This window comes from Lepisma saccharinum, chromosome 21 (genome assembly GCF_977018435.1).
Source record: "Lepisma saccharinum chromosome 21, izLepSacc3.1, whole genome shotgun sequence".
NCBI lineage: Eukaryota > Metazoa > Arthropoda > Insecta > Zygentoma > Lepismatidae > Lepisma > Lepisma saccharinum.
Window position 1 is genome coordinate 56,017,302 of NC_139249.1, and position 18,971 is coordinate 56,036,272.

General features: G+C 36.6%; 1 protein-coding gene across 3 annotated transcripts in view; it reads right to left on the reverse strand.

Moving 5' to 3' along the window:
* Window positions 1-6,619: 6,619 nt before the first annotated feature.
* Window positions 6,620-18,971, reverse strand: part of LOC146004285 (transferrin-like) — a 219,343-nt gene continuing 206,991 nt past the window's right edge. For all 3 annotated transcript variants that reach the window (XM_083142995.1, XM_083142994.1, XM_083142996.1), the window contains 2 exons: window positions 10,346-10,504; window positions 6,620-7,776 (listed from right to left, as the gene is read on the reverse strand). In XM_083142995.1, the coding sequence (XP_082999121.1) occupies window positions 7,579-7,776; window positions 10,346-10,504 (357 nt within the window). In that variant the 3' untranslated portion in view covers window positions 6,620-7,578. The remainder of the gene's footprint in view (window positions 7,777-10,345; window positions 10,505-18,971) is intronic.

An 18,971-nucleotide genomic window follows, 5' to 3' on the forward strand; every position in this document is an offset into this window, starting at 1 on the left:
TTTCCAACATACTAATATTCAGTTGAAATACAGAATAATATGATGCATTCTAGGAAAATTCTTAATATAAAAGTGACTTAGGGAAATGTGCAAAGTTAAATATAAATTTTTCTTCTTAGTAATACAAAAATAAGTAGTAACTGAAGGAAATCGTTACACACAGTGACTCATATTAATATTCAGACATGGTACATTTTCTGCATTTTTTCACAATGAGTGAGAAACGTAATGAAAAGAAAACGAGGATAGATTTCATATTCCAGAAAGATTAGCCAAAGTAAATAGAGGAAGCAGATGAATTGGCTGTGATGTGAAAAATCAATAAGAAAGCAACAAAATGCTCTGAAAGTAGCAATGCAACCTGGAGCAAATATTGATACTACTGTACACCTGGAAAAGAGGCATTGACTGTCCCAAATAATTTCCAGATAATTGTTGTGAAAAGAATAAAAAGCTTGTAGTTCATGAAAGATCATCTGTAAAAGGACAAAAATGTGGTGGAAGTGTTATTTTTTGTGAATGAGGGTAAGTTCAATATTTCTGGATTAGATATTAGGAGGAAATATGGTGTAAGTAAATAATAGTATTATGAAAATCTACAACAAAGAGTCAAGTATGGTGGTGGCAATGTGGTGAAATGGGGATGTATAGCATCATGTTGGGGGGGATTAATTTTCTAGTAATTAAGATAAACTGGCAACATTATTCCAATGAAAAAAATGGTGATCAGAGATAATTTCAATTTTCATCAAGTACATATCATATTTTGTGGGGATAGTTGCTGTTCTATAACTGACCTAAGGTTCTGAAAATTGCATTCCATTCTTCTAATTCCTATCTCTGTACCATTTATGACAATGATTGCATAAAATGATGAAGAAAATGGTAATTATGTTGAATGCTGGTTTATAAGCTGTTTGCAGGTCAAATATTTGGTGAGATTTCAGCACAGAGATGATTGAAGGAAGTCATCAAGCTAAAAGGTATGCCACAAAATATTAATATATTTTTTCATTGCAATTCGTTAGCTACTATTTCTTTTTATTTTATTCATGGTGTCTAAACATTAGTGTCTCTTTGACATCAAGACTATTGTGAATTTTATTTTCTGCTTTTAAATTATATTTCTTCATAATTGTTTCACATTGCCAACATTGAAGAAAATACTTTGTAGTTTTGAATGTGTCTTCATTTAAAATTAGGGCTGAGCCGATATCACTTTGAGCCGATACTCTCGCTGATTCCCACTGATACTGATGCTGATACTTATAAAATTCCAGTTTAAATATCAAAGGCTAGTTAACGAGTCATACTAACTCATCACATTACATTCCTTTAATGACATTAAATAACTCTCACATTACTCACATGTAGCATCATAACACTTTAAAATGTCTTGTTACATTTGGTATATATATACAGTGTGGCTCAATAAGTCACTTAACACCCTCAGTACAAGTGGACTGCGGCATGGAATTTGAAATTGGCAATGACCAATCGTTATCTGGCCAAGGGGGAACCACATTGACGCCACCCACATGGTCGGCGGCCATCTTGATGTCCGCCATCTTGAATTCAACTTCAGAATTTTAAATGGGAAGGGGGTCGTGCGAACAATCAAAATGGGCTAGAATTTCACGAGAAATTCAATGGTGAAGGTTTTTTCGACGTATCTTTAACCAGTAAAAAGTTATGACTGAATTCTTGTACCAATTTGCTCCATTTCGAGGTGTTAGAAAAATGCCTTAAAATTTGTTTAGCGCATCGGTAATGCATCGAGATCAAAGTGACGTCTATGGAGAGATGTTCGCATGCCATTGCACATTATTTTAATCAGATACATCCATGAAGAGCTGCATTATGAATGGTTGTCGCTAACAATTTACAGTGTGACGCTTCCATTGAATTAAAAGTCCTTCACAGTGACAAGGCTAATGTTTATGTTCATAAGGAAGTTCATACACTGAATATTCGATGATTTTTATCTGATAACCCATTTTTGACAGATCAAAGCTGAATGGTTAGTGTTGGTAAGTTAATGGTGTGGCATGCTGTGTGGAACACGATTGGTTAGTCAATTTTCCATCAACGGAACCTTAAATGCTTAGGGCTACTTGGATTTGTTAAATAAACAGTTTTTTTCATCTTTGCTTATGGAAGAAGGTACTTTTTGCAGAGTTTTTTCAATAGGGAAGAACACCAGAACACTTATGGGAATGTTATGAACCAGTTTTTGTCCAAAGTTAGTTATCAGATAAAAAGCATAGAATATTCAGTTTATGAACTTCCTTATAAACATAAACATTAGCCTTGTCACTGTGAAGGACTTTTAATTCAATGGAAGCGTCACACTGTAAATTGTTCGCGACAACCATTCATAATGCACAGCTCTTCATGGATGTATCCGATTAAAATAATGTGCAATGGCATGCGAACGTCTCTCCATAGACGTCACTTTGATCTCGATGCATTACCGATGCGCTAAACAAATTTTAAGGCATTTTTCTAACACCTTGAAAAGGAGCAAATTGGTACAAGAATTCAGTCATAACTTTTTACTGGTTAAAGATACGTCGAAAAAACCTTCACCATTGAATTTCTCATGAAATTCTAGCCCATTTTGATATTTCGCACGACCCCCTTCCCATTTAAAATTCTGACGTTGAATTCAAGATGGCGGACATCAAGATGGCCACCGACCGTGTGGGTGGCGTCAATGTGGTTCCCCCTTGGCCAGATAACGATTGGTCATCGCCAATTTCAAATTCCATGCCGCAGTCGCCTTGTACTGAGGGTGTTAAGTGACTTATTGAGCCATCCTGCATATTTCATGTGAACTTGTCTGTAGACCCAGAGGATGCAAAGAAAGAGGTTTATGAAATTCTGCAAGACTTTTTAAAGTGTTGCAGTTACACCAAAATATTAGTGGATTGTCTCTCTTCTTCGATTTCATGTAAACACTATTCATTCTTGTCGTTTGGGTTAACCTGGAGAAGGAGAAAAGCATCGTAAAAATAGCTCATCAAGTCAACTCTGTTTATGCTATGCTGTCCATCCTTCTCTGTCATTTACAATAAAAACAAATCGCTGCAGTATTGCCCAACACCAACGCTCACATAAAAGACTTACACAGAACTTCCAAGAACTCTGTAATCATCTGGCCCAAAACCAGCCCAGCATGATGACAATGCTGGTTTAGAAATGTCGATCTTTCTTGCACCACGAGTTTGCAAGCAGGAATTGAAAATGGATGATTTATTTTATATCCACACAGCCTTTACCAGGTAGTTACACGCCTTGAAGAAGTTTGGTTGCAGCTTTCACTTTGCCCATGCCTTTGACCTTGCCAATCATCTGCTTCCCACGAGGTTGGGGGTTTGTCCAAAATATCTCAGAAAAACCACATGAAGAACTTCTTGTTACAGATTAAATATATATGCCACAAGGAAGGGTGAACAAACTTTTGAAGAGGACAAGTGTTGCTCTTGGCCAAGGTTCTAGCAACTCAAAAGTATGTATCACAGGGTATCAGTGGATAAATTTCAACCGATACTTACTGATATCAATACACTGGTATCAGCCGATACCAATACATCCATATTGGTATTTGCTCAGCCCTTTTTAAAATGCATGCAACAAGACTTAAAATGAAAACTTCCTATCTGTCTGAATACTTATGTGGGTCACTGTAGATATACTGTACATATTTGGGTTTACAACAAATAATATTCCTGTGACATTTGGTTAAAACTTTCCTTTTTTTTTTCAATTTACATTTATTCTACTTTAATTTACTACTTGAAACACTGAACATGGTGGAATGTAAACAGAACCTGCAATTTAAGGTATACATGACTCCAGCATATTTCAATTCAATTAAATTTTTCAAGTTAATATCGGTCATGGAGATTAACATTTTAACTCATATTACTTATGTCTTAATTGATGACATACAACAAACTTTGATCACCAGGAGACAGTAGGTAGTGAAAGTGGATATCACTCACAGTGTATTGTTTAACAATAGCACTTTAACAGAGCAAGTTTTGTGAGAATAGTGTAAGTATAAAGAGGATAAAATTGTCATTCATTGAAGCATAATGCCAATTTGCTCATTTGCTTCTGTGAATTGTTTCTATTCATGATGACACAAAGAGTTTATGACTAAGCTAAAAAGACTTAAGAAGTTCTTGTTTCAATTCATATCATAACAACTAAGTAAGTGAAATACTATTTTCTGACACACTATAGAAAGCATTATCCTTAAGGACTCATGTTTCAGCTCTTGAAAGGAAATTTTGACTTGTCATATTACAATGTCAGGGCAGTAATAGTGCGAAACTACTCTTCACCATACACACGTCAAATTTTCAAAACAAAGAGTTACATTTCAAGTTGATAAATATAACACATAGGAAGATTCCTCATTGATACATCACTCAGAATATAATATTTAAACTGTTGAAGCTCATAATCCCTATCAGATTTCCAGCACCAACTTAACCACTTCTGTTCCAAGAAATTCACCTGGACTAACTCCTCCAACCAAATCACCTTCCTGGATGTAGACGTGTTCATTGAGGAAGGTCATTTGAAAACATCAGTCCACATCAAACCCACCAACCACATGTAATACCTACACTTCTCCAGCTCCCACCAGTTCCACATCAAGAGAGCCATTCAATTCTCCATGGCCCTCTGGAGACAATGCCTCAACACTCCACCCACCTCCCAACAGAGCTTCTACCTCCACCTACACTAAGCCCTGGTCAACCCTTGATATCCCTTCACTCTAGTCACCAAACAAATATCCCGAGCTGTCTCAAACATGATCACCAAGAAATTACCCCCACCTCAACAAAATCAGGTACACACTACGCTCCATCCTCCCCATTCTCCAGTAATACCGAAACTGGAAACAACTTTCCCAACAAGCTCAGAGTTGTTTCAAAACACTCCCCAACATTCAAAACATCCTGCTACACAACACCCCTTCACCACACAACCAACATCCTACTGCCCACAAATGTAACCGTCCTACATGCAAAACTTGCTCCATTCTCACCTTTTACACCCTCCAGATTCACACTGTGACTGGAAAATTAATTCACCCTCCACCCCAAGGGACCTGCCATGCCTCAAACATAAACTACATCCTCATGTGCAACATAAGTGTTAACTTTTACGTGGGGGAAAATATCAACTGCCCTCAATCTCACAAAAAATAACCACTGCTCCTCCATCCATAACCTGGATTTCACTGTCGCCATCCATACCAACCATCACAACATCCCTTTCAATGACTACTTTCAGGTAATCATAAATCTGGACAATATTCCTTATAGTGTGTGCCAATTAAAATTATTATTTTAAAAACAAAAAAAATATGCCAGTTTTAAAAAATGACATATTTCATTCCTAGGTTTTGTCAACCTGTCACCATTTTAATAGTATTATATAATGACAAATAAGATAGGTAAAAAACTTCTCTTTTTTGAATAGAACACCTTTTGCATCTCACACAGAACTATCTTGCACACCAAATATTGGAAGAACACAAGGAATGAGTTGACAAAAAGAAATGATTTCTTGTGTTTTAGGAAGTACCCCAGAAATTGCATCCTTTGTGTAAAGTGTTCTTTGATCTCAGAGTACATAAATTTAGAATTAATGTAGTTGCAGCTGAGATTTGGTTAGAACTTCAGGAAAACATTTCAAATCACAAAATCACCAATAATTTTGGTTGGTTATTTTAAATAACAGTGCATATTTGTGCCATTATGGTACCTATGATGGGGAGTTGGAAGGACAGTAATATTAAGTGGGGATGATGCAAGGTTTATGTTAAAGTCATCACTTCGAAAATTGCATGGCAAAAAATATGGGAAAAATTTAGTTGAGAAGGAGTGTCAAGCGATTCTCAGTTCCAAAAAGTTGTGTAGTAAGTTTTTGTTATTTAGAACTATCATAGAAATACAGCATGTCCCAAAATGATTATCGGCCTTTCAAGTAGTTTGTATATTGCAACAGACGAAGGTGAATGTTTATATCGTACATGTACGATAAGAATGGCTGTGGAAGTTTACTACCCTGAGCACTTATAATTTCTTTCCCATCAGTCACAGCAGCATAGGTGAATTACATGGCGACTCCCATGCAGTAGTCCATTTGTGTCATTGAATTTGCAGTGTGGTTCTGCTGTTTCAGTTCATTGAACTTTTCGAAGGCGATTTGGAAGTGATCCTTCATCTGATAACAACATTCGTCGATGGTTTAATAAGTTTGAAATAACTGGATGTGTCTGCAAAGGGAAGAGTTTTAACATCCAAATGTGTTGAATGAAAGCGTCGAGATGCATTGGACTACAGATGGATGTGTGCTGTGTCACGAAAGGTGCTCACATTGAACATTTATAAAGTACCATTTGTAAATTTGTTAAGTTGTTGTTTACTCCCATGGAAGTATTGTCCTTGCACCCCACATAAAAGGGAATTGAACAACTATGAAACCCTGATAATCATTTTGGGACATGCTGCACATGTTTTTTTTTAATTACGTATTGCAACAGTAGAGTCCATTAATTCTCTTGAAATTTTTTTAAAAAATTATAAAATGGATGTACCAGGTAATCATTAACACCATTTCCGTTGCTTTCAGAAGGATGCCATACCTTACGTATGGTACACTTTCAACTTACCAAAAGTCTGTAACACATCTATTCAACAAAAAAATCTTATTTCCTTGCAGTCTTTTTGGAAATGTATTACAATTTTTTGGGCACATATTCACTCATCGAACAGATTGTGTTGTCTTCTGCACTAGAAAATATATTAGAATTCACTAACGTATTAGTATTTGTGGAAATACGGTTTTGAGTTTCAGACCAACTTAGGATACTCTGCAGTAGAATCCACTGAACTTTATCTGCTCCACTACAGCTAGTTTCCCATGTTTCAAGGTAATGCAAGGAGGTGCTGTGAAAGGTATCAACAGTGACTAGCATGAAATGTATCTAAACTTTAGACTTGGTTTTTGAAGCTAAGTTCTAGACTTATATAAATCGGAACAAATTCTGTGTTTCTTATAATATCGATGGGACAGCTAGAACATGCCTCTAAAATGGGACTGTCCAGATCAAAATGGGACGTGTGGTCACCCTATCAATATGGTAAGAAAGGTAATCAGTTGTAATGGAAGCATATTAACATTTAGTACCACCAGTCAAATGGTTTTCCATGAAAGTTTTATAAAATTTTTGAAACCAAACAGACGCACCAAGATTTGAAAACATGTAAATGAGTGTGGCATTCATTTCAACCATGCTATTAGCAATAATAATGTTTCTCTTTCTTCTCTCACAAAGAAATGAATATTTTGTATCAACGAACACATTATTAACAAGCAACTGCACATATTCATTACAAAATGACATTTTAATTTGTTTTTAGTTGGATGAGATCATTATATGCACAATTTTATATTGTTTATAACAACAAAGCCCTGTTTGGTTATTCAACACAAATATGTATTAGTTACCATGTGTTTCAACATGCACTTTTTCATCACAAAACGAACTGACTAGAGAGTCTTATATAATGCTAAGTGTATTATCAACATTATAACCCATACCACATAAGTAACATGAGAAATAGAGGCTGATGCTGCCTCATCCTGCTCCCCCATGCTTTCTAATTCTTCTCTCATCATAATCCATGCGTACTGTCTTTTGTCCTCTAGGTCCTCTGGATTCAAGTAAGAAAATGTTTTTGTGGTGTCCTTGTGAATAAAAAACAATGTGTTAGATATTATGTATTATAATTTATCATCAAATATTAACTTTATTGATTGTTTGAGTGAGCTTGTGTTTTAAGTACACTTTATGCACAGAAGGCTAATTGGGACTGGACATGCAATTTATAGTGGGAACCAAACCACTATTTGCCTCCACCGGATATCTATTAAAGTTACATTATTGATTGATTGATTGATTGATTTGGTGTTTTAAGTCCACTTTATGCACAGTAAGGCTAATCGGGACTGGACCTACAGTTTAAAGTGGGATCCGAACCACTTGTGCCTTCACCGGGTATCGAACCCGGGACCCCTTGATTACAAGGCGACGACGCTACCGCTGCGCCATCTGGGAGGCCTAAAGTTACATTAGAAACAGCAATTTAAACAGCTCTATCGAAACTATTAAAAGCATCGAAGGAGCATCCTGACAACTTTGAACATTTAGTTACTGCAGACCCAATACGATCTGGCTGACATGATTTTTTTTTATAAAATCATCAATGGTGATGATTAAGATCCAAATTTCTACTTAAGATCTAAATTTCACAGTGCCCTGTTGATTGACCCAAAATGCTCAACTGTTCCACAACTCTATTCTCTAATTCAGTGCTCTCTGTTCCACAGGCTGCCCCAGTTCTATAATAAACCGCCAACAAACATTGAAATTTTCTCCCCCAGAAAGTATTTTACAATCTTTACTAACAATCCATCTGTAGATCTTTTATTTGTTACCTTTTTTATGTCCTGTCATGCATTCCTTGCATTCCTTTATTGCTTTTACCTTAAACTATCTTGTCTTGTTTTTGTTAATCTATTACAATTTCACTGTAAAATGGCCATTACAAGTGATGTATCTGAAATTTGTAATAAATAAATAAATAAATTTCTGAGATAAATATTTTTGAAAAACTGGTTGTATCTATGATGTACTAAGAAGAAAAGTCAAAGGAGAAATGGGATGGTGAAAATTGTTTTCCTTGATATTGCCTTGTGGAATGAGTGCACTTCCACCTATCCCACCTATTAGTCCATACTTAAGTGATTGCTATCATATTAGTTGGAAGGATTACACTCAGTTAAAAATTGAAGTGTACACAATATCCAAATTTCCTCTTAATTAACTGATTTTTTCTGGTGATGAATGATGTCTGAATATCTAAATGATTCATGATAGTCAGATGGTTATCATATTAAGTACTGTAAAAATTAAACAGTGTGAATCATCTCCAAATTTCTTGTTAATCAACTGAATATGTCTGAAAATATCAAAGACATATCATCCACTCAAAAGTTGTAAATGTTCTATATTTTTAACATCATACAATGAAATGTAGGTCTTGTCCAGATTAGCCTATCTCTACAGAAAGTAGCCTTAAAACAAATTTCAAATATTATTTTTTTTTCTGGCTAGATTTACAACCAAAATTTATCATCCAATAGAAAAACATGATATTTATGGTATGTATTGAAATATACTGAGGAATAAGATTATTAGGACATGAAAGTAGCAAATTTAACACTGGGTCCAGATTTTTATTGTGCTAATAACATTCTAATGTAATGAATGAGGGCTATTTTTTTTATCAAGGTCCGATCGGTCGCGAAATAAAAACCACATTGAAAACCCGATGAAGCTGTGCGTGGATGTGTTGCACAGTGTCTCTAGTATGCCCGTTGATCGAGTCACATCACACGTGTCAGTTCGAAGCGTGCAGTGAGCACGGAAACATGCCTGAACATTAGAGTCACACGCCAAGTGTGAAGTATGTGCAGTCAATCGATTTCTTCATGCTGAGGGGTGCAATTCATCGACGAATGAAAGGATCTTTTGAACAAATTTGTCACAGGAGACGAGACATGGGTCCATTTCGAAAATGAAGAAACAAAAGAGCAATCCAAACAGTGGATGCATTCCCATTCGCCGGGTAAACCAAAGAAGTGCAAGCGAACCTTCTCCATCAGAAAGTGTATGGCTACTGTGTTCTGGGACAGAAAAGGAGTGTTGATGGTGGAATCCATGGAATGTGGCACGACCATCACTGCAGCCTCATACAGCGTGATGCTTCAACGTCTACAAATGGCAATTCAGAACAAGTGAAGAGGAATGTTGTCATCAGACATTGTCCTTCTTCATGACAATGCTCTGCTGCACACTGCAGCTGCAACACCGACACTCCTGCAGTGTTTTCGTTGGGAGGTGTTTGATCACCCACCTTACAGCCCAGACTTGGCTCCCTCAGAGTTTCATCTCTTTACGCACATGAAACGCTGGCTAGGAGGACAGCATTTTGGCACAGACAACGAGCTACAGACCAGCGTAGAGAATTGGCTGAAAGCCTTCTATGACGAGGTTATTGGAAAGTTGGTACCACGCTATGACAAAGGTCTAAATCTGGGCGACGACTATGTAGAGAAGTAGCTGGAAGGTGTAGCTAAATGTTGCAAATAAAAACATTTTTGATTTCACTGTGGTTTTTATTTCGCGACCGATCGGACCTTGAAAAAAAAATAGCCCTCGTATTTCAAGTTTCTTATTGCACGAAATACTAACCTGAAATAAAAGATTTTTCCCTCCTTCATAAGGCCCAAACATCCTCATTGATTTTGGCTTCTGCTCATCACTACTAGAACTAAAAATTGTTTGAAGTTTGAAGAGGGTGTTTGTGAGCTCAAGCTCTTCTACATCAGTGATATCAGACCTCACCATCACCTGAAATGATTAATTAATATTACTGTTACCCTACACGATTTAATTTTGTATGAAAGATAGCATATATCACAGTGTAAATGATTGTAAAGTACAGTTCCATTAAGCACATAATTATGGATCAATAAAATTCTAAAGTTAACCTTTGAATGCCAGCTGGCCCTCTTTGAGATCAGTAACTCTATGCCTGCTGGTCCCAAAATGGCTTGTGACTAACTTTCTCATCATTTATCCTTAATAACTCTTGACGTTCCATTACTGTTTTCTCGTTTATTTACATATTTATAGTGGAATGACATTCTTGAATTTCAGTGAAATGCAAGTATTGTAGGTTTGTCTAAATCTGTTTCTTTTTTAAGGAAATTGTTTGAATTTAAATGCTAAGACTGTTCAAATGTGAGGATATATACAAAAAATTATCACAGAATGAGAACTGTTTGCCATCGAAAGCTGATGTTTAACCCTTTCACCCCCAGGCACATCACTTATGATGTGTTGACAGAATGGTCGTGCAGACCAAGCACATCACGTATGATGTGTTCGTAGTGTATAGTTTTCTTTGTAAACGTGGGTATCTGGTTTTAGGCAGGGAAAAGGGAAATTCTTTCTGGGAAGCTCTACCGTGAAGGTTCTATTGTTGCCTTCCGTAATAACCAGCAGGTGTGTGAAACAGTGGCGCCCCTTATGACCATGGAATGAAGCAACGAGCGTTTGTTGTGCCTATTTGTTGAGAGTTGACGAAGAAGGACGGTTGATTTCTTTCATTCCGAAAATGAATTCTTTTAGTGATTCTAGTGATTCAGACTATATTCCTGAGAATTCTGGAGCCTCTACAAAATCTGACGTATCTTCGGAATCCATTTCGGAAGATGAAGAAGACACACCATTATCATATGATGGGTGGAAAGTTTTGCCAGATGAACCTGGTTCATGCTCTCCGGAACACTCTGCTAATTACCATAAGGACAAAAAGAACTAGAAAGTTTCCATTTGGACCTGCTGTACTACTATGTACTTGTTTTATGTATTATATTTATTATGTCATCCATATAACAATGTAAAATTTACAAAATTTGTAGCTACAAGTGAGTAAAGACACAATATGTAATACAATGTATTTCTTTTATGTTATATATATATTTTATTACATATTATTACATTATGTACTATTATATAAAAAAGGTAAAGTGCTCCCCTGTGCTTAGCACCACGCCATGAAGGCGTATAGGGGGTGTGGGTGTAACGCCTCACACTTTCTTGATCCGGTCGTGAGTGGGGGTGATGTGATCAGCATCACGCCCCTGACCGCCTTTACCCCCCAGGGTTTCCCCCAGGTACCCATGTTATAACGCAGTATATAAATATAAAAAATAAATACCAAAAATCATATTATCGTTATCACTGAACATTTCAAAAAAGTTCAAAAAACAACAGAAAATTAGAAAATGGACAAGAATAAGTAGGAAGTTTTAATGTGGACTTGATTTACTACTCTGTACTTCGTTTATGTACATTAATATGTATTTGTTTATGTATTATATGTATTATGTTATGCATATCCATATAACAATGTAATATTTACAAAATGTGTAACTGCGAGTGAATGACGACGCAATATATAATACAATATATATATATTATATATAATGTTTAATATGTATTGTTATTTCTTTATGTACTATTACATAACACAGTATATAAAAACAAAAACATATTTTGGCTATCACTGAACTTCCTAAAAAGTTCAAAGAAATACAATATTAATTGGAATGAAGATTCAGGCAATATTTGTCATGAAATATTAAATGATTTTATTATTGAAGATTTTACATTAGAACCTGGGATGTAGAGGGTTTTCACGTTTCTCTGTCTGGGGGTGAAAGGGTTAACTTACTCTGACCATAACAGAAATGACTTCCACAGGAAATAAAATTCTGACATACCAACTTCATATAAATTCAATTAGATTTTTTTGGGCAATTCAAAAAATATATATATTTATTTCTTGTTCTTCATCTTCTAATTGTACTTGTTGGGGAAGAGGATGAAAATATTTCACTATCTAGACTTTACAATTTCCTCGAAATAACAAATCCAACATCAACTCTATGATACTATGTGGTTTTCCTTTAATGATTACTTTATTATTTTCTTTGTATAAACTGTGAATTTCAAAACTTCCCATTTGGAGAGGGTGTACATCGTTAAAGTCAAACTTGCTAAAGGATAAATACAAGGACTAGTCTGATAATATTTTTTTCTTAATTCATATAGTTGGAATTAGCATATGGATGGGGGAAACAATATTGCCAGAAGTTATGGAGACTTTCCACCTCAATGTGAGTGAGACATTTTGTATTCGCAGTGCATCCTGAATGTGTGCAGTGAAGTGAAGAATAATCACAGAGAACACGCCAATGTTTTCACATTGAAGGTCATCATGGTAAACAGGCATGTGTTACAGACCTGGATGATGAGCTAGATTTAAATGTTACTGACCCTAGGCAAGTGAGAAAATGACACATCTCCTGGTCCATTTTCTCTGAATGTGCAGTAGAAAGTGTTGATGTGCGTTAGTAAAGAATAAGTTCAATGAATGATTTAACATTGCAGTGCTACCTTCCTGGAACAGTCCAGGAACTACACACACACACACACACACACACACTTATATATATATATACTTATAATTCTGTTGTAAATATATGAAGTGCAGACCAGCAAAAACCAATTTTCAAAATTTTTAGGAAAGAAAATAATGAAAGTAGGATTCTAAGATATGTACGAAGTTTGTTCAAAAGAAACAGAACTTTTTCAAAAAAAAATTATTTAACTTGTACACATCTTAATGAGATATACAACATTCAAAGTAGTGTCTTCCCCTGCTAACATATTGATCTCACTGCTTCTTAAACTGTTAGATTGTGTTCTTGAACACATTTTTGGGAATAGCTGGCAAGTTCCATTGCGAATTTTCCATAATCTCTTTTATGGACTGGAAGTGGCATCCTTTCAGGGTGGAATCTAACCTAAGAAGAAGAAAAAGTCTGCAGGTGCCAAATGACCCAAATGACCCATTATGACATTCTGCAGGAAGCTATTGTCCTCATTTGCTCAGTTCAAAAGATCTTTACTCACTTCAACATGTGAGAACTTCAATGGAAGTTCTGCCTGCTTTTAACCAGTCATAGCAATCATAATATTGTGTCCTGCTCATATGGTCTTCCCCATATGCTTCTTGTGAGATTTTGAGAGTTCCTGTAAACTTCTTTCCCAATTTGAAACAAAATTTGATGTACACACATTGCTATTTCAGATCTGTACATCAGAAAATCTCCGCAGCCATGCAACACGACTTCACTTAACTGCTCACAGATTGAAAACTAAATAATGTAGACTGCTGCAATCAACGACATAGTACTACTGAAGGATCCCTCTATGTGGCGCTAGTAAGTTGACCAACCATGCACGCCGACTACGTGGTTGCTCCGGGGCTCGAGCACCCACATAAATAATCTTGTGGGTGCGCCGCACCCACAAGATTTTTAGTTTGATAAAAACAAAATAAAATAAATATTTCTCACTTGCCATTATCAAAAAATAATAAGCAATTAAAACATTGAGATGGGACAGACTTTGATAAAGACAAGCTAAATTTGGACAGGGACATGTTTCTAGATGTGTGCAGAACGAACAAAGAAGAAGTGGCCAACTTGTCAGACATTACAAATATTTCAAGTAGAGAAAACAGTGGTCCCATTCGTGAAATGATCACAGAATTTGTGAAGTTTGTACGGGTGATTTTATTAACTATACCTGTTACTTCTTGTACCTCTGAGAGGTCATTTTCAGCACTTAGACGATTGAAAACGATTTTGCGCTCAACAATGACCCAAATAATATTGAATGATTTGGCAATTTTGCATGTTCATAAAGAAATGACTAAAAATATTGACATTACCAAAATTGCAAACAAATTCAGAAGTGCAAATGACGTAAGAAGGAATGTGTTTTATATTGAAAGTTAACATGTCATGATTATTATTATTATTTGGTACATAAAGTTAGTCATTTTGTAGTTTCTGTTCACAACAAAATCTTTGCATAGTTCATTCTGCAATACAATTAAAATTATTTGCATTTATGAAGATTTTTTTCATTTTAATTTGTATGAATGTGGTATTTTCTTTTAGTAATGTGTTGATAATATCATTGCCTCTTGCAACCATTGTGCATGTAAGTTGTTTAAAGTATACAATACTTGATAATTACAGATCTATCCGCCATTGATATGCACCCACAGAAATTTTGGAAAGTCGGCGCTCTTGTGACCAACGCAGATTGTTTCATTGTTGGGCAAATTTGAAAGTTTGGTTTCTTTCTGGACAAACCTTGTATTTTATGCTGTTTCATCACATCCAAATGCAATGCACTAGATACAGAAATTCCTCCCTACTGTAATGTGTTGAGTGAAATAACTTACGATATCTTTATTAAGTGAACCAGAATACTTCAAAAAGTACAAATCCAGAGAAATTTTGCCAAATAATGGCTAAAAAAGATAATATTCTGTCAATCACAATAGTGATCTGCATAACCAATGATGAGAGATTTTTTCTGTATGAGCACTGCTGTGTTAAATAATGTAGCTAATTTTCTCGATTGAATTGGGCTTACAGAGATTGTTAGATATTATGTGAGTTGGCACCTGGCAATATTGTTTACTCTGTTTTCCGGAAAATAGCCTTTGCAGTATTTTCCTTGTTCTATGCTGTGTTATAGTACTGTCATCCCGCGCAGAAAAAGTATGAAGATTGCCATGTTTTTTACTGTGTTCTGTACATGTTCTTGAGAATATAGTCAAAAGGATATTAGCAGCGAGTCTTTTATTTCTCGATCCAACATTTATTGGCGACCGTGACAGGACCTGTCTTTCTTTCTGTGTTGGACCAGAGAAGAAGTAAGTGCAAATATCGGAAAAATGTCAACGGACATTGATCGTCTCAAGAAAAGCCATGCAGTGGCTAGGTCAGCTTTTACACGTGTTTCGGAGAAGATTGCAAATGAGTTAGCGATGCAAACTCCGGACAGGAATGTTATTCATGCAAATATCCAGTTGCTTGAAAATAAGGCAAGTGATCTGCATGCGGCTGACATAACTGTTTTTGATTTGATGTTGGAATCTGGTGCTAGTGAAAATGAGTTAGGGAAAGAACAGTCAGTGTCGGATGATTATCAGTGTTTGTTCAACAAGCGACGTATTGAAGTGTCGAACTTTTTGAAGTTGTCGGAAGGAAACTGCTGTCAAGGCGAGTCGTTTTTGGAAGTAAAGAATCGAAGATTCAAGTTACCTAAAATCGAACTGAAGAAGTTTGGAGGGGACTTGAAAGAGTGGTTACATTTTTGGGGACAATTCAAGAAGATCGATGAAGATGATACAATTCCTGCAGAGGACAAGTTTCAGTATTTGATACAAGCGACAATTGAAGGTTCTCGTGCACGCCAGCTTGTGAACAGTTTTCCACCAACAAAAGAAAATTACCCAAAAGTTGTGCAGTCCATGAAATCATTTTTGGTTGCGATGATATGCTCGTGGAAGTGTACGTGCGTGAACTGCTAAAATTGGTGTTACAAAAGGTGTTGAACCGTCAAGAAAAAATTTGTTTGAGCACTTTGTATGACACACTGGAGTCCCAACTTAGAGCATTAGAATCGATGGGTGTTACCAGCGACAAATATGTAGCAATGCTGTTTCCATTGGTGGAGTCCAGTCTCCCAGAGGATTTGATGCGTGTGTGGCAGAGAAGAACATTGTCTGCTGCTGAGGAAAATAATGAGACAACACCGACCGGAAGAATGCAGTCCTTGATGTCATTCCTGCGAGCTGAAGTGGAAGGAGAAGAACGAATCAACCTTGCAGCAGCTGGGTTTGAATTGGATGGTGCAGCAGTGAAAGTTCGGAAGAAAAGGTGTTCTCCACCGCGTCAGCCTATTGTCCCCAGTGCGACAGATTTGTTGAGTGTCAGTGGTGGTAGGGAGAAAAGTTGTGTGTTCTGTGGTGGTAAGCACAGTTCATATGATTGCTTTAAAGCCCAGAAAATGTCTCTCTCTGAAAGACAGAAGGTTTTAAAAGATAAAAAGCATTGTTTTGCATGTTTAAAATTTGGTCATTTTTCGAAGAAGTGCAAGGCCAATTTGAAATGCATTGTTTGCAAGAAAAAGCATGTTGTATTGATGTGTCCTAATATTTCAGACAAAGATAATGATTCTGGCCATTATTCTGAAGGCAAAGAATCAAATGCTGAGGTAAACAATACACTGATAAACCAACTTGAAAATCTGCATGTATTCATGCAGACATTGGTAGTAGATTTGAAAGGTAACTACAGTAGGAGCAGGAATGTGAGAGTTCTTATTGACACAGGTTTACAAAAATCGTATATATCCAAATCTCTTGTAACAGATATGGGTTATAACTCCATTGGCAAACAAAGTTTGATACATTCGCTATTTGGTGGTACCATGTCTAGTCCTTGTAATCATAATGTTTATAATGTTAAGGTATGTAGCATTGAGAGAGAATATTCGTGCACATTTGATGTTCTTGATCAAGATACAATATGTGGTGAGATTCCTTATGTAACACCAGGTGTTTGGTTAAATGAGCTGAACAAAAGTCAAATAAGGTTAACAGATACTGGTAAGATGAAAGGTCCAGTTGAAATTCTTATTGGTGCGGATGTTTGTGGTAAATTACTGACTGGCCATGTTGTGAAATTAAAGTGTGGTTTAGTGGCTGTGGAAACTCAGCTGGGATGGACACTTATGGGTAAAGTTCCAGGTGAAAACAGAAAATCAGATACAGCTTTGTTGGTATCGAATTTATATGTTGGTGAAGCCGTAGCTGATGTGTGGGAACTGGATACCATAGGAATCAAGGATCCCATTGCCAAGAAGTCTGCGGAAGAACACACACGGGCTGTCAAAGAACAATTTTTGCAGACACTGACATTCAATGCTGAAGGAAGATATGAAGTACAGTTACCATGGAAGGAAGATTGTTCGCCTCTCCCCACCAATAAAGATCTAGCAGAGAAACGACTTTGGTCAACTACACAGAAGTTGAAACAAGAACATCTGTTGCAGAGTTACGATGGAGTGCTACAAGAATGGTTGTCCGAGGGAGTCATTGAGGTGGTTCCAGAGGATGAAACAGAGAATTTTGGCCATTACTTACCCCATCGACATGTAGTGAAAGAGAGCAGTAACACGACAAAAATTAGACCAGTGTTTGACGCTTCTGCTAAAGTAAAAGGACAACCGTCTTTGAACCAATGTTTAGAACCTGGACCCAACTTGATTGCTCTTATTGCTGATATTTTACTACATTTTCAGAAAGGAAAAATTGGAGTTATAGCAGATATTAAACGAGCTTTTTTACAAATTGCTGTACACCCTGAAGATAGAGACTACCTGAGATTTCTCTGGTGGCACGATATTAATACTGGAACGGTTCAAGAATTCAGACATACTCGTGTAGTGTTTGGTGTTACGAGCAGTCCATTTCCGTTGGGTGCTGTTATTGAACATCATTTGGATCAAGCATTGCAGAGTTGTCATTTCGGGAAGGAAGACTTAGCTTATACAGAAGATAGTATTTTAAAATTATGAGGTTCCTTTTATGTGGACAATTGTGCCACCAGTGTAGACAATCACGAAAATCTCCATAAATTTATAAGAGAATCACGTGCAGTTATGGCTGAAGCAGGTTTTGACCTTAGAGGGTGGGAGTATTCAGTCCCTCAAAGGGTTGATGAGGACATTAGCCCTACTTCAGTGTTAGGACTCAGTTGGAATCCTCAAGCCGATACATTTACAGTTAATTTGGACATTGAAGATGTTGAGCCCAAGACAGTTTCGAAACGTGTGATATTATCTGTAGCACACCGTATATTTGATCCTATAGGTTTTACTTGTCCCGTGACTCTTCTACCAAAATTATTACTTCAGCAGACTTGGGCAGAGGGGCTCGGATGGGATGAGCAAGTTAGTGAAGAAATAAGAACACAGTTTTTAAACTGGGTACGAGAATTGCCGATGTTGAAAGAGGTAAGGATACCCAGAAGTTTCATGGGCTGGGATTATGAATCCAATGAACTTAACTCTATGAGCATTCACGTGTTCTGTGATGCTAGCAAAGTGGCATATGCATCAGCAGTTTTCATGAGGGTTGACACAAGGAGAGGTGTTAGCGTACAATTGATTGAGGCAAAGGCACGAGTGGGTCCAAAGAATAGTACAATTCCTCGGCTAGAATTGCTTGCCGCGATGGTGGGAGCAAGGCTAGCAACCAGGATTCGCGAACATTTGAATTTAAAAGATAACTCCATTATCTTTTGGACTGATTCTTCTACGGTGCTGACTTGGATTCGACGAGAAGGAGTTTGGGGAGTATTTGTTGGGAACAGAG